Consider the following 16,424-nt stretch of genomic DNA (forward strand, 5'->3'; position numbering starts at 1 on the left):
TACAGCACTATAGCCATATACTTCCACAGAAAACTGGACTACACAAAAAAAAATCTAATTTGTGTGTGTGTTTTTAAATGAATAATGTTTACAATTTACACATTAATCACAACGCAGTGATTTCTGGGGGCTGTAGTCCTGCCTCAGTTACATGAGATCAGTTGAACTACAAACCCAAGCATGCCTTGCAGCAGTTTTAGCATGACCAAATAGCAAAACGGTGGCAGGGCATGCCGGGATATGTAGTTCTACAACAGCTGGGGGAGGGGGGGCTCTTTATTGCCCATCCCTATGTTAGGAGGATAACACTTGCTATACTTGTTGGACCACTGTAAAATGGCCGCCTCCTTCCAACATTGTTCACCGTTGTTGCCTTAGTACGTCACGAATGTCTAACCCGGGCCCCAGAGTGTTTTCATTGTATTCCTGGTGTATAGAGAAGTCACTTTTGATACAACTGAACTAAAATAAAGAAAAATAGAAAATATGAGGTGTATAGAATAAGAGGCGCAATTGATCTTGATGTCCACGAGAAAATGGCAGTCTCCTATGAAGGTGGGCATTCTAGTGACGTCACATATTCGCGTAAATGCTGGTGACGTCATATAATTCACATTTCGTCATCTCATGGCATCTAGCAACAGGCTACACTCACTGCCCGGTGCAAATCAGAGCCTGGGAGTGTGGGTATGCGCCGCCATAGCAGTAGCCGCTACTCCCCTCACCTCACCCAGCCGGGGCAGCCCCACTGACATCTACGGACCCGGATGTAACGGAGAGCAGCAGCAGTCAGCCTGTGTGTGAGGAGGGGGTAAGTGCTGACACTGAGTGCTGCTGTGCTCAGCTCATTAATATTAATGAGTAGTAATGACTATTCAGAGATCATGATTATAGGTAGTTGTGGGAACTGGCTGAATACTCTGTCAGTCCCTAATTGTGTCCCCATTTAATGTCATTTACCTTCTATATTTTCCCTTTCATTACCATTCATTCCTACACCTCCCCTTACTGACTTTATCTTGCTATTTATTCCTCCACCTCTTAAATGGTCATGCCATTCAATGGTTAACCCACCCACCGATCCCTTATTAACCCATCCCTAATCCTCATACACCTTCTGTACTATCTTCTTGATCATTCACTGTAGTAACCCTCCTATTGTCCCTCTCAGTAATAGTTCTGTCCCACAGGACTAAGAAAACACAATTAAAACTGGCACCAGGATGCAGGAAATAAATGAATATGGTATTGACGGAGAACTACATTTTCAAAAACAATTGAAATGGAAGAAAATAAAGAACACTATTTAATGATTTAGTATAATATACAATGTGAGTGATAATCACTCCTGTAAAAGAGAGAAACAATTATGGAGCATGCACACGGTCAGATTTGTCAGATGAACAATTGAGCGATCTGAACGATTTGACCAATTATTTAAATGATTTGAACTATGAACGATTTTTGACTGCATTATAATGAATGGAATCGTCCAAATCTGACTGCAAACACAACAGATGTCAGATATCGTTATCTGACCATCGGGAACGCGCATCGTTCATCGTTCAGACATGTCAGATTTTCCTTCACATATGAACGATTGAACGATTTTTTAAAATGTTATCGTTCAGATCTGTAGAAAAATTTGACCGTGTGTATGCTCCATTACAAACTAGAATGATAAATGTAGCACAAAGAAGAATTAAAAAATAAATAAAATATATATCTCTCTCAATTTGAGTTGATTAAGTAGGCTTGTAATATACTCGTACTTTTGGCGATTCAAACCTATAAAAAGCGCAATACCCAGGTGTGAATGTATTGAGATCTCAGTTATACTGCTTCTACACCTAACTTCCGGGTCTGACCTGGAGGTTGGAACAGAGGGCCTGATTCAGACCCGCTCGCAAGCGGGTCGATGGTGCCCTAGTGCACTTGCGCACGACAGAGGGAGCTCCGTCGTGCGCATGCGCGAGACCCGCATAGCGACAGCCAAGCTGTCGTTATGGGTCTCGCACCAAAGGGGGCGTGCTGTCGATGGTGAGTGACAGGGAACGCCTACCTTCTGGGGTCTGCCCCACTGACATCACTAGTGATGTCAGTGGGAGTGCTTTTGGCTCTGATAGAGCCAAAAGCACTCCTGGGCTTGCGGCAGCGAGACCCTACCGCAGGGTCTCGTCGCAAGCCCGATGGTCTTGACCATCGCGACCATATTTTTGGCCGCTCGCATAAGCTGTGGGTGGTCACCCACAGCTATGCGAGCGGCCAGGAGGCCGCTCCAATTTTAGGTAGGAGGGCACTGATTTAATGCGAGCGCTCTTGTCAGAGCGTCCGGCTCTGAATCAGGCCCAGGGTTCCAAACCGGATCAGACCCGGAATTTAGCCGGCGCCGACCCAGGAAATCCCCGAGTCGGCGCCGTTAACACCGGAGCCAGGTCGGCAGTGATCCGGCTTTTCCGGCATTAAAGTGGACGCTTGGAGATGACGCCACTGAAGCCGGCCAATCGGCAGGCATGCGGCACGATCCAGGTCATCGTGACCTGGATCGCGCCGTTTACACAGCAGGGTTTCACGGGTTATTCCTGTGTAAAACCGTGCAAGTTACCTGGGTTGGATTGCTGGGTCACATCCCCCGGTGATCCAACCCTGACCCCTTTTACACCAAGGAGCTACCCGGGTTAACCCTGCAATAACCCGGGTTTTAACTCTGGTGTAAAAGGGGTATTCGTGGAATAAGTAGCATTACTGCAGAGAGACAGTGAGAAGCAAACTATTAGTAGGTTGCAGACAGTAAGCATATGGAACAAAGGTGTGCAGAGCATGTTATAATGGACTGAAAACGGTGATTAAGCAGGTCAAATGTGTACTGTCTAATCCATAGGTTCTCAAACTCAGTCTCCAGGACCCCAAACAGTGCATGTTTTCCAGGTCTCCTCACAGAATCACAGGTGAAATAATTAGCTCCAACTGTGAATCTTTTAAAATGTGTCAGTGAGTAATGAATACACCTGTGCACCTGCCAGGAGACCTGGAAAATGTGACCTGTGGGGTCCTGAGGATTACAGATTACAATGTTCAGCAATAATGTTATCGCATATAGGTGGCCACAAATGATATACTGTAATACTGTATAATATTTATATTTTACTTTTTTCAGAGTTTTTTAATAATTAAATTTATAACCATACACCGCCTCCCCCCTGTTTCCAGACTACGCGGAAAAGTTATGTGAAGACGCCACCTGGGGAAGAAAAAAATCTTATATAGATCATCTGACTGACTCTCTAAGGATGTACAAGGGCAGGAGTCACATGACTGAGAGGATACTAAACCTCACCCTGGAGATCATCTACCTGCTGACCGGAGAGGTGAGGGGGCTTCTGGGAGCGTCACAGTGACATCACTATTATCTCTATTACTAGCACAGGGACCTGACTGGGGTGGTGAGGGAGTCTGGGAGTATCACAGTGACATCACTCTTATTTCTATTACTAACACAGGGACATGACTGGGGAGGTGAGAGACTCTGGGAGTATCACAGTGACATCACTCTTATCTCTATTACTAACACAGGGACCTGACTGGGGAGGTGAGGGGAGTCTGGGAGTGTCACAGTGACATCACTATTTCTATTACTAGCACAGGGACCTGACTGGGGAGGTGAGGGACTCTGGGAGTGTCACAGTGACATCACTCTTATTTCTATTACTAACACAGGGACATGACTGGGGAGGTGCGGGAGTCTGGGAGTGTCACAGTGACATCACTATTATCTCTATTACTAACACAGGTACCTGACTGGGGAGGTGAGGAAGTCTGGGAGTGTCACAGTGACATCACTATTATCTCTATTACTAACACAGGGACCTGACTGGGGAGGTGAGGGAGTCTGGGAGCGTCACAGTGACATCACTCTTATCTCTATGAATATCAAATGGGCTGCATGCTGCTATTATGGTATATACATTCTCTGCAAAGTGGTATATTATTGTCTCTCAATGCACAGGATTACACAGTGGTTAGAAAGACATCTGGTGAGCGTGTCACACCCAGCAGCCATCATTGTGTGTCAGGAGACTGGAGCAGGATGCGGAGCTCCATCCGGGGGCCGCCGCAGACTCATCCACTGATACACGAGAGAGACAATGATGAGAAGATCTTAGAACTCACCAACAAGATCATTCAGCTGCTGACAGGAGAGGTTGATTTGTACAAGGATGTAATGCAAAACCATCCACTTATTTCACTTGGTAAGAGGAGCTTTAATCTTGGTCCTGGCTGTGTAAATGTCACCGTTATGTGTATAAATATCTTGTTGCGTTTGTACAGTATAAGGATGATGGAAACACCAAATACTGATAGAGAGAAGACTTTGCTGGGCTATATACTAATAGGGCGTTCTGTCACAATTGTACATATGTAGCAATGGTCAGGACACTTCTAGTCCCTCAGTAACGGGGAGACTCCTATAAATCCCCACAGCGGCAGAAGATCGCAAGCTATTACATGTAGCCCTTAGTCCTTATTGCTGCTGCACTGGTTAGGTCTCAAATATCTAAGGGGTCTATTTACTAAGCAGTGTTAGGAGACAGAGTGAAAAGTGATAAGAAAGTTATAAGGTGCCAGCCAATTAGCTCCCAACTGTCATTTTTCAAACACAGCCTGTGAGATGACAGGAGCTGATTGGCTGGCACCTTATCACTTTTCACTCTGTCTCCTAACACTTCTTAGTAAATAGACCCCTAGGTAAAATTAGTATCTATGCCTCTGTGTACTTGGTTTGTGGAATAAGGCGGTTATGTTTGCAATAAGATAATATACCAGAAACTACCCAGGTGAAGATGGTCACATTCAGGGAGCTGCAGTTGTCTATCTCCTGCCATGGATGACTGCTCCTGCTTCCTCATCTAACCAGAATGTATTTCTGCCTAACAGATTTCACGGACGACACAAAAATATCTGGAGGATCAGACACCCCTACTTGTTCACCAGACTGGATGACCGAGGATCACAGTGTTGTAATAAATATCCAAACTCCAAAATACTCATCGGCCGAAGGAAAACATTTCAAAAAGTCTCTGGAGAATGTTACAGAGCGATCAGCTTCATGCAGAAAAGGGCTTCTCCTACGCTCTACACCCTCATTTCACATTAAGGAGGAATCGTTTCCATGTGAAGATGAAAATCTCACGGAGAGTGACGTGTATACACCCACAGATCATACACAGTACACATCTAATCATATTAAGGCAGAATCAGTCTCATGTGATGGGGGAGACCTCACAGACACTGACATTTATATATTGACAGATCATACACAGTTTACATCTACTCATATTAAACAAGATTCATTGTCATCTGATGGAGGAAACCTTACCAACGCCAACGTGTATACACCTACAGGTCATACACCGTATAAATCTGTTTATATTAAGGAGGAATCAGGTGACGATGGAGATCTCAGAGACCCGAACATGTATGCATCCATAGAACATGCACTCTATACATCTGCTTGTAATAAGCGTAGACAAGCTGGCCAGATTTATCAGACAAAAGAGAAACCGTTTTTGTGCTCTGAATGCGGGAAATCTTTTAAATGGAACTGCGAACTTGTCCGACATTACAGGACTCACACGGGAGAGAAACCGTACCCTTGCAGTGAATGTGGGAAATGTTTTATCAGTAAGTCGGAACTTGTCAGACATCAGAGAAGTCACACGGGGGAGAAAAAATACTTCTGCTCCGAATGTGGGAAATATTTTATCAGTAGCACCAATCTTGCTATACATAAGAGAATTCACACAGGAATGAAGCCTTATTCCTGCTCCGAGTGTGCGAAATGCTGTAACAGCAAATCCGATCTCATTAAGCATGGGAGAACTCACACAGGAGAGAAACCCTATTCCTGCTCTCAGTGCGGGAAATGTTTTATCTGTAGCTCCAATCTTATTAAACATCAGCGGAGTCACACCGGGGAGAAGCCCTATTCGTGCTGTGTGTGTGGGAAACGGTTTGTAAGCACCTCACATCTTAAGGTACATAAGAGAATTCACACCGGAGAGAAGCCCTATTTGTGCTCTGTGTGTGGAAAGTGTTTTAATGATAGCTCAAAGCTTGTTATTCATCATAGAATTCACGCCTGAGAAACGGGCCGTGAGGGTGAGTGAATGCTTTTTAGAACCACAAAACTTCACAAAGGATATACATTTTAATATAGGGTAAGACCGGACCTGTGTATATGGAGGGCCCTTTATAAGTACTTTCTAGTAGGATATTTTAAAGAGCTTTTGGTACGTTTGAGTCAGGGACTGGACTGGAAGATAGTGGATAGTGGTAACAACTGGAGGGTCTGCGCGGCACTTATCAAAGCTAGATCTATTTGGACCATCTACAATGTTTCAGGCCTGTAGGTTGACATTTGGGGGTAAATTTACTAAAGTGACAGTTTTTAGAAGTGAGTTTTAGAAGAGATGTTGCCCATAGCAACCAATCAGATTCTAGCTATTATCTTCCAGAAGGTGCTAGTTAAATGTTAACTAGAATCTGATTGGTTGTTATGGGCAATATCACTTTTTAAACTCACTTCTAAAAACTCTCACTTTAGTAAGTTTACCCCCTGGAGTTATGAGACTGTAATAATAGTTTGGACCTGTCGGTCACCAGGGTGCTAGCTATTGCAGCAAGATTGTTTGTCTTTTCTCTCCCCGTTCCTCCTTTCTCTCCATTTCTCCAGTCTCCCCATATTATTCCCCTGTTCCACCTATCTCCCCCTTATTCTTGCCCCATTCCTGCTGTCTCCATGTATCCTTACCCCTTTCCTTCCGACTCCCCAATGTTAATACCCCTGTCCTCCCTCCTTCCTGTTGTTCTTCCCCAGAGAGTCTGTGGAGTCTGGGCAGTCAGTAAGAGCTGTGAGAGGGGGGAGGGATTGGGGGTCTCACTGCAGCTCTCAGCTGTGCAACTGTTAGACACGCCTTACAGCCAGCATCTTAGATTAATAGGATGCCTTTCTCCCAATTTAATTTGAACTTATTTTTCTTTACACTCAGGTTATATAATTCCCCCTGTCCCACTTTGTGTCTGGACCTCTCCTCCCTCATTATTGTCTTTTCCGTTACAGGTTTGAAAGATTCAATTACACAGCTTATCTCCACCTCCTGAGTTAATAATGTTTTTGAGCCAATAAGATCGTTTGCAGTAGCACAGAGTATTTCAGGGGAGAGTTCACGGTGTGAGGTTGGGCATGGAGGTTGGCGGAAAGCCACAGTCTGAGAGAGAGGGGAAGGAGCATTATAGGAGCGATACAATTCATCACGATGCTGAATAGCTCTGGGAGGGAGCTCCCGGAGAAATTCAATTCAGCGTACTGTTAAGTCGGAGAAAGGCGGTTCTCTCGGCTTAACCTGGGTGTTTAGGTGAGAGAACCGTCATTCTGTGTTTAAAATGCGGGCTGCGAGGCCGGTAGCGCCGTGCTAAGCCGGAAAACAGCCGCGCGGCCGGCACTTTTGTCAGATTTCACCTCGCACCGCCAGGAGGGTGCGAGAAGCAATGCTTTAGTCGGACCAAACATCGCGCTGAATTGAATAGCTCTGGGAGCTCCCTCCTGGGGCTAGTTATCATCGCTTTCAATTGAATCGCGCCCGATACCTCTGCAGTAGAAAGTAGTGATGTCAGGCTATGGTGACAGTTATGTAGGGTATTAAACATCTCTCTATGAAATTTAGTTCTAATGTAAACTTCATTTGTGGTAAAATATGACAGATTCATTAACTAAAATATAGGATAATTACATTGTACTTAAAAATTACTTATTTTGGTTTTGTTTAATAAAATACTTTTAATGATGTAAAGAATTGAATTCCACAGTGTGAGTCTATTATTCCAGAATGTGGATTTCTGCGATGTCCTTCCATTGGGAACCCTACTGTCAGGGCCGATGCAAGGATCTCAGCACCCCAGGCAAAACTTCAGCCTACTGCGCCCCCCATTCCACACCACCAGCACCAACTTCCCAACTCCTCAGGGAGACAGAGTCTTATTAGTTCCACAGCCACTGCCTGCACTAAGTACACCTGTGACTCAGTGGCTTCCCCCAAATCCTGGCACCCTAGGCAGCTGCTTACTGGTACAGCCGGCCCTGCCTACACTAAGGAATCAGTTGTGTGATGTTATCGCTACAGTATTGCGCACATTTAATGCACAGATTTTGTTACTATGTTTTATTTATATGAAGTGTTGCACTACACAAAGGGCAGGGGAGTCATTACACAGTGTAGGTGCAGCACAGGAGACGGCTTGTTACAGGGGTATTCAACATGTCCTTCTAACTGCTGTGGAACTACACATCCCAGTATGTCCTGCCACTTACCTTTATTCGGCATGGCGGGTGTCGGGCTTTCCACGTCGGGAATCTGGTGGCCGGCATTCCGGATGGCAGAAACTTAACTACATACCGGCATAATCATGTGACAATGGAATTGTCCTATGGGCAGGCCGGCAACAGGGGATACTATGGGCTTACATGTACCAGGCCCTGAGATTCCAAGAGGACCCAACCACCCAGGGGGAAGCCAACTGCTGAGATATATATATATCTATATATACTGTGTGTGTGTGTGTGTATATGTATATATACTGTAGGAGTATTTAATTTAGAACCACACCAGCTCAGCACAACCTTAGGAATAAATGTAAACCCCCCTAGTTACCTCCCGTAGTGTACTGTAGACATACACAAGATGTTGCGCAAAGGCAACCATGATGACGTGCAGACTGTGGCGCTTCTCTCTTCGATCCCGCCTAGGAGCAAGAGCTGCACCATCGTAGCCTCAGCGCCAGCAGCCACCAGGATTTGTGAAGGAACAAAGCAGTTTTTATACCCTGCCACCAAATGCAACATTAGGCAGGTTAGTAAGTTATGGGTCGGGCAATAGACATCAGTATACCGGCCCTCAAGATTTCAGTTGTCGGCCCTGGCTATGGGACTGATAGGAGTAATGTTATGGAGAACAGATCTCAAATGGAAAATGGTTGACAGGGAGCACCCCAGCAGTCCAGTCAATTGTTTGTATACAAAAGTACTGAAGAACAGGCAAAAGAATGTCAACATTTTAACCAAGAAAACAAGACCATAGAAATGCCACCGTGATACACTTGACGGCGACATCAAATAGAAGAGAGCACAAGATGGCCGGAGCCTGAAAGCACTAAGCATGAAACTACTTAGCATTAGTCCTTCCCAACAGTTTATAATCAATATAAACAATAATAATAATAATAATAATAATAAAAAAAAGTACAATAAATTATTGTTAAAAACCCAAATTCTCTTAAGCAGACTCCTGTTGTCCCTACAGATAGGGTCTGGTATGGTACCCTGGAAATCAAAATACCAAAAATAACATATCTGATGTACTGCTGCTGGATGAAAATATAATTTATTGTATTAATACACAATGTAAAACACAAAGGGGTAAATTTACTAAAGGTCGATTTTGGTATTTTGAGTGATTTGGCATGCGATTTTCATTCGATTTGTATTCGATTTTACATTTGGGTATTTACTAAAGGCCAAATCGGATGTAAAATCGAATTTCAAACTTAATTTTAGTCAAATCGACCTCAAATCGAACATCGGGAAAACATTGGTACTTTTACATAGCCCAACACACAAAACTCTTATTTACTATCATTCGATTTGAAATGGACCTCAAAATCGGACTTCAAATCGAACTTCAAATCACCAAATGAATAGACCTGCTTCATGCTTTCGATTTGAGCATCAGCAGGTCGGATTGACACATATACATGCAGACATCAGTGAGATGCCTGCATGTATCTGACTGTAAAAAGCAAATAAAGAGTTAAATGGAAAAAACAACTGACGTAAGGTCCACCCCCAAAACACAACCAGCCCCGGACTTTTCAAACCCTGTCCTGGTTGACTAAGTACAGGGAAAAAATTGCGTAGGGTCTCCCTGTACTTACAAAAAGAATATGTCTGCGCTGATGTTCACAAATACAATAATAACAATTAATCATAAAATATCAATTTATTGCACATGTATCTAGAACTGCAGTTCCTATAAGCATTTCAATTGAACAACTTAATTACATAGGATACCCAGACAGTATCTGTATAATTAACCATATAACAATGGTAAAATAATGGCACAAGAATATTACTAGCTGTAAAACACATTAATGTCCCACCATGTGGTGGAAGACAAAAATAAGGGGAAAAGACAAACAGCAAATTGTCTAAATTGGGTGGTGTTCACAATGTCCCCAGGGTTGAATGAATGGGATTCCCAAATGAACTCCTATTGAATGGAAACAAGTAGCAAAGTTTTGGATAATCCAATGTCATTGGCATCCACAGTGTCCGTTGAATTGAGGGACACAATGTAGCACATGTGGATGTAAATGATAATGCAACAGGCCGCTCACCAACAGCTCATGCAGCCTGAGGGGGTCCGTCTGCTCCGGCAGGTCACTGGCTCCCGATGGTACGGACACGCTGAATGCTATGGCGTGGAGTGCGTGCTGACCGAGTGACAGCTAGCCGTAAGGCGTGATCGTCCCGGGGGGTCCGTCTGCTCCGGCAGACTCCTGACTCCCGCTGGTGGGTAGGTGGTGGCTGTTACACCAGCTGATAGAAACTGAAAAGCGGGGTGGATCCATCTGCTCCGGCAGGCTCCTGACTCCCGCTGATAGATTGCAATGGGTGATGGCTGTTAACAGCTGATAGCAGCTGATACATAATAGCTGATGCAGTTTCCAAATGCGAACAGGAACAGAGGCAGTTCTATCTTATTCCCTTGACGCGTTTCTCCCCTCTCACAGGGGTTTTATCAAAAGGCTGAAGAAACCATTGTATCCATGGGTTCCTTTTTAAATTGTTCATAGCCAATCACAACTTCAATAAATCACCATTATTAATTTAAAGACTAATTGCATGCCATTAACTCATTATTCGAAGTTTATAATGCATCTGAACATTTCTCAGTATTAAACACTTGCAGTTATTTAAAACATATATGCAAATTCTTTTGGTTGTAACTCTTGCTGGATAAATGCAAAAAAATTCCAAGAATATCAAACATCATAGATCATCCACTAAATATTGACTAATAGATCCCACATATGTACATGTAAAGGTATTTACCTTGTATTTCTATGAACCTAATGGAATCATAGTATTTGAAGTGCAACTACATAAAAATCACAACCATAAAAATGGTATAAATATATACTACACAGAAACCCCGCAATGTGGGACAACTCCTCCACAATACTCCTAAAAATTAAAAGCATATGGATGGGTCCCCACTGCACATGAATATTAATATTAATGAATATAAATACATTTATTAAATAATAAATAAATGAATGATAAAAACTAAACCAAAACAGAAGAGATCAAAAGTCTAATTCAACCATTTCGTTTAGCCCATCTGGGTATAAAGTTCGTAATGTATGTATCCAATACGCCTCACGGATGCAAAGTTTGCGATATCTGTCCCCCCCCCTTTACATGTACATATGTGGGATCTATTAGTCAATATTTAGTGGATGATCTATGATGTTTGATATTCTTGGAATTTCTTAGCATTTATCCAGCAAGAGTTACAACCAAAAGAATTTGCATATATGTTTTAAATAACTGCAAGTGTTTAATACTGAGAAATGTTCAGATGCATTATAAACTTCGAATAATGAGTTAATGGCATGCAATTAGTCTTTAAATTAATAATGGTGATTTATTGAAGTTGTGATTGGCTATGAACAATTTAAAAAGGAACCCATGGATACAATGGTTTCTTCAGCCTTTTGATAAAACCCCTGTGAGAGGGGAGAAACGCGTCAAGAGAATAAGATATAACTGCCTCTGTTCCTGTTCGCATTTGGAAACTGCATCAGCTATTATGTATCAGCTGCTATCAGCTGTTAGCAGCCATCACCCATTGCAATCTATCAGCGGGAGTCAGGAGCCTGCCGGAGCAGACGGATCCACCCCGCTTTTCAGTTTCTATCAGCTGGTGTAACAGCCACCATCTATCCACCAGCGGGAGTCAGGAGTCTGCCGGAGCAGACGGATCCACCCCGCTTTTCAGTTTCTATCAGCTGGTGTAACAGCCACCATCTATCCACCAGCGGGAGTCAGGAGTCTGCCGGAGCAGACGGACCCCCGTGATGATCATGCCTTACGGCTAGCTGTCACTCGGTCAGCACGCACTCCACGCCATAGCATTCAGCGTGTCCGTACCATCGGGAGCCAGTGACCTGCCGGAGCAGACGGACCCCCTCGGGCTGCATGAGCTGTTGGTGAGCGGCCTGTTGCATTATCATTTACATCCACATGTGCTACATTGTGTCCCTCAATTCAACGGACACTGTGGATGCCAATGACATTGGATTATCCAAAACTTTGCTACTTGTTTCCATTCAATAGGAGTTCATTTGGGAATCCCATTCATTCAACCCTGGGGACATTGTGAACACCACCCAATTTAGACAATTTGCTGTTTGTCTTTTCCCCTTATTTTTGTCTTCCACCACATGGTGGGACATTAATGTGTTTTACAGCTAGTAATATTCTTGTGCCATTATTTTACCATTGTTATATGGTTAATTATACAGATACTGTCTGGGTATCCTATGTAATTAAGTTGTTCAATTGAAATGCTTATAGGAACTGCAGTTCTAGATACATGTGCAATAAATTGATATTTTATGATTAATTGTTATTATTGTATTTGTGAACATCAGCGCAGACATATTCTTTTTGTATTCTTTCAATTGTTGAGAGGGATTTGGCAGTCTCCTCTATATGTCAGCTGCTGTGTAAACAATTAGATCACCAAGTGGAATAAGCGCTCCACTGATTTTTCTATTGTTGTTCTCCCTGTACTTAGTTCACCCAGCACTAGTCTATGGAAACCAGTCCTGGTTCTGGAATTACAGGGAAATATTTGTGTAGGGTCTCCCTGTAATTCACAGAACCAGCCCTGGACCCTTTCTAGCGGGGAACCGATGCCACAGCCAGGGGAGCCCTATCACCAGGCCCCCCAGCCGCAGCATCAGCCCTGACCACTAGTCAGCCCAGGCCAGGGACCCTGGGGAGTTGGGGACCCCTCCAATAAAGGGCACCCCTAGCTTAGGCTGATAGCCCGGGGCTATCCCCGCCACCCCTGGGTGGTGGGTGGCGGGTTGGTTGTGTTAATGTAGTGTAAAAAAAGAATATGCTTAAAATCGTCTTTACAGTAGAACTGCAGGTCCCAGCAAGCCTCCCCCGCATGCTGGTACTTGGAGAACCACAAGTACCAGCATGCGGGGCATTAAGGGCCCACTGGGACCTGTAGTTCACCTGTAAAGAAATGTTGAATCTCACTGATGTCTGCATGTATCTGTGTGAGAACGAACTGCTCATACTGAAAGTGAAAGCGTGAAGCAGTTCAATGCAGTCGGGGATTTGCAGTTCGGTTTGAAGTGGGATTTGGCCAAATGTCAAATCGAACAGCAAATAACTGTTCAAAACCGAATCAAATCGCATTTGTTTTGCAAATCGCAAATCAAATTAAGCATTAGTAAATCTGGAAAAAAAACGGGGTTGTCACAATGCGATTTGAGTCGGTTTGAAGTGAGCTAAATCACACTTCAAATCGACCATCAAATCGACCTTTAGTAAATATACCCCCATATGATCACAACAGATGTAACTGAAACTAATGAACAGCTTATGTGACTATATGAACACTTGTCCAATATAATTCAGCTCAATAAAGTTTCCATTCAATGAATGATTATAATAACTGCTTTGTCACTCAGCACTGTGATTGGTCTCATCACTATTTACAATAAAAGACAACACACGTAACAGTTCAGGATGGTTTTAATACTCTTAAAAAAATTTTTTTGTAAAAGTCCATCCTACGGGCCTGGTTCGGAGGTGGACGTTGCTGCGCCCGCTCTTGCGTCTGTAGCCGGAGTTGCTGCTGCGATAATATGCAAATACTACAGTAGTTTCTGCCTGCCCCTGGTACAGTGGCCTGTGTCTGAATGTGGAAGCACTAAGAAGCCCACTTTCAGCACCCGTGCACGTTGTAATACCGCCAGGGCCGTTGAGAGCCGGCCTGGGTTAAGGGGGAGTGTCCTATTCACGGGAGGTGTGGCCACGCCCCCTTAGGGAAAAATAATAATTTAAAACTGAGCCCCTCAGCTCAGTGCAAATCCAGGGGGGGGGGCACGATCCTTACAGTGTAAACGGGTAACCCGGATTGTGTCATCTCCATCTGAGTGCAGTGTGAACTGCGCTGACCCGGGCGGGAATAACCTAGGTCTGCGCCGCAATCTGAAGGGGGTCTGTCCTAGGTCTGACCCTGTTTGAAACCATATTCCAAATACCAAGTCAGATCCAAGACTTTAGTGTAAAAGGGGTATTACACTGGCCAAATAACTCGGGTTATAGCCGGGTTAACCCGGGTCATGGTTCAGTGTAAAAGGGTCTATTGTTGGATTCCAGGGTTGAGTGACCCGGCAATCCAACCCGGGTAGCTTGGAAGATTTAACACAAGAGATTTAACCCTGCAGTGTAACGTGTACAGCATGGGAGATCCAGATTTCCCGGCGTTTTGAGGTGATGTCATCCCCAAGTGCCGGCAGAATAGTTTCACTGCACACGGATGCCACGGTGTGAAAGGTGTCTGTCCTGGGTCTGTTTGGAACCATGATTTAGATCCCAGGTCAAAGCTTGGAGTTAGGTGTAAAGGGGTTACCGTGACTGCTGTAATACTGAGGCTGCCTGCAACTCACAGGCTATTGCATTTAATCAGGTATCTGTTTGCTACTGTAAGATCATAGATAATGTACCCCTTGTAGTGCAAGAGACAGTGGGATCAGGGAATCACAATAAAATATACGGTATCAGAACAAAATATATATGTTAGGTTATATATATATATATATATACACAGTCAGGTGCATAAATATTGGGACAGTGACTGAATTTTCATATTTTGGCCTCTATTCACCACCACAATGGCTTTGAAATGAAACAAACAAGATGTGCTTTAACTGCAGACTTTCAGATTTAATTTGAGGGTAATTACATCCAAATCAGGTGAACGGTGTAGGAATTACAACGGTTTCTATATGTGCCTCCCACTTTTTAAGGGGCCAGAAGTAATGTGACAAACTAAACAATCCTAAATCTAACTTTCACTTTTTAATACTTTGTTGCAAATCCTTTGCAGGCGATTACAGCCTGAAGTCTGGAACGCATAGACATCACCAGACGCTGGGTTTCATCCCTGGTGATGCTCTGCCAGGCCTCTACTGCAAATGTCTTCAGTTCCTGCTTGTTCTTGGGGCATTTTCCCTTCAGTTTTGTCTTCATCAAGTGAAATGCATGCTCAATCGGATTCAGGTCAGGGGATTGACTTGGCCATTACATAACATTCCACTTTTTAGCCTTACAAAACTCTTTGGTTGCTTTTGCAGTATGCTTCGGGTCATTGTCTATCTGCACTGTGAAGCGCCATCCAATGAGTTCTGAAGCTTTTTACTGAATATGAGCATATAATATTGCCCGAAACACTTCAGAATTCATTCTGCTGCTTTTGTCAGCAGTCACATCATCATTAAATACAAGGGAACCAGTTCCATTGGCAGCCATACATGCCCACGCCATGACACTACCACCACCATGCTTCACTGATGAGGTGGTATGTTTTGGATCATGAGCAGTTCCTTTCCTTCTCCATACTCTTCTCTTCCCATCACTCTGGTACAAGTTGATCTTTGTCTCATCTGTCCATAGGATATTGTTCCAGAACTGTAATGGCTTTTTTAGATGTTGTTTGGCAAACTCTAATCTGGTCTTCCTGTTTTTGTGGCTCACCAATGGTTTACATCTTGTGGTGAACCCTCTATATTCACTCTTGTGAAGTCTTCTCTTGATTCTTGACTTTGACACATATACACCTACCTCCTGGAGAGTGTTCTTGATTTGGCCAACTGTTGTGAAGGGGTTTTTCTTCACCAGGGAAATAATTCTTCTGTCATCCACCACAGTTGTTTTCCGTGGTCTTCCGGGTCTTTTGGTGTTGCTGAGCTCTCCGGTGCGTTCTTTCTTTTTAAGAATGTTCCAAACAGTTGATTTGGCCACACCTAGGGGCATATTCAATTAGCCGCAGGGTTTACCCCGCAGCTAATTGGCGCGCTGGACGGGATACAATTGACGGGGATTCCACGTGCGGGTGTCCCTGAGACCCCGCGCGATAGTCCCCGCTGTTTGACTTTACCTCGCACCTCTTGTAGGTATGAGGTAAAATCAGCGTGAGGCCGCCCTGTTCGGCCTCGCGCGAGAGGGTATTACACACTGTTTCCTCGTTGCTCGCGGTGTGTTCCCGCGCGCGACAGCA

At 44.0% G+C, this 16,424-nt stretch overlaps 1 protein-coding gene across 1 annotated transcript in view; it reads left to right on the forward strand.

The window, feature by feature from the left end:
• Positions 1-617: 617 nt before the first annotated feature.
• LOC148477802 (uncharacterized) overlaps positions 618-16,424 on the forward strand; it is a 56,149-nt gene continuing 40,342 nt past the window's right edge. The window contains exons 1-4 of the mRNA XM_088456198.1: positions 618-811; positions 3,211-3,368; positions 4,007-4,250; positions 4,936-6,137. Of these exons, the coding sequence (XP_088312324.1) occupies positions 3,291-3,368; positions 4,007-4,250; positions 4,936-6,137 (1,524 nt within the window). The 5' untranslated portion in view covers positions 618-811; positions 3,211-3,290. The remainder of the gene's footprint in view (positions 812-3,210; positions 3,369-4,006; positions 4,251-4,935; positions 6,138-16,424) is intronic.

The sequence above is a fragment of the Taudactylus pleione genome, unplaced genomic scaffold (genome assembly GCF_031769625.1).
Source record: "Taudactylus pleione unplaced genomic scaffold, aTauple2 ptg000689l, whole genome shotgun sequence".
NCBI lineage: Eukaryota > Metazoa > Chordata > Amphibia > Anura > Myobatrachidae > Taudactylus > Taudactylus pleione.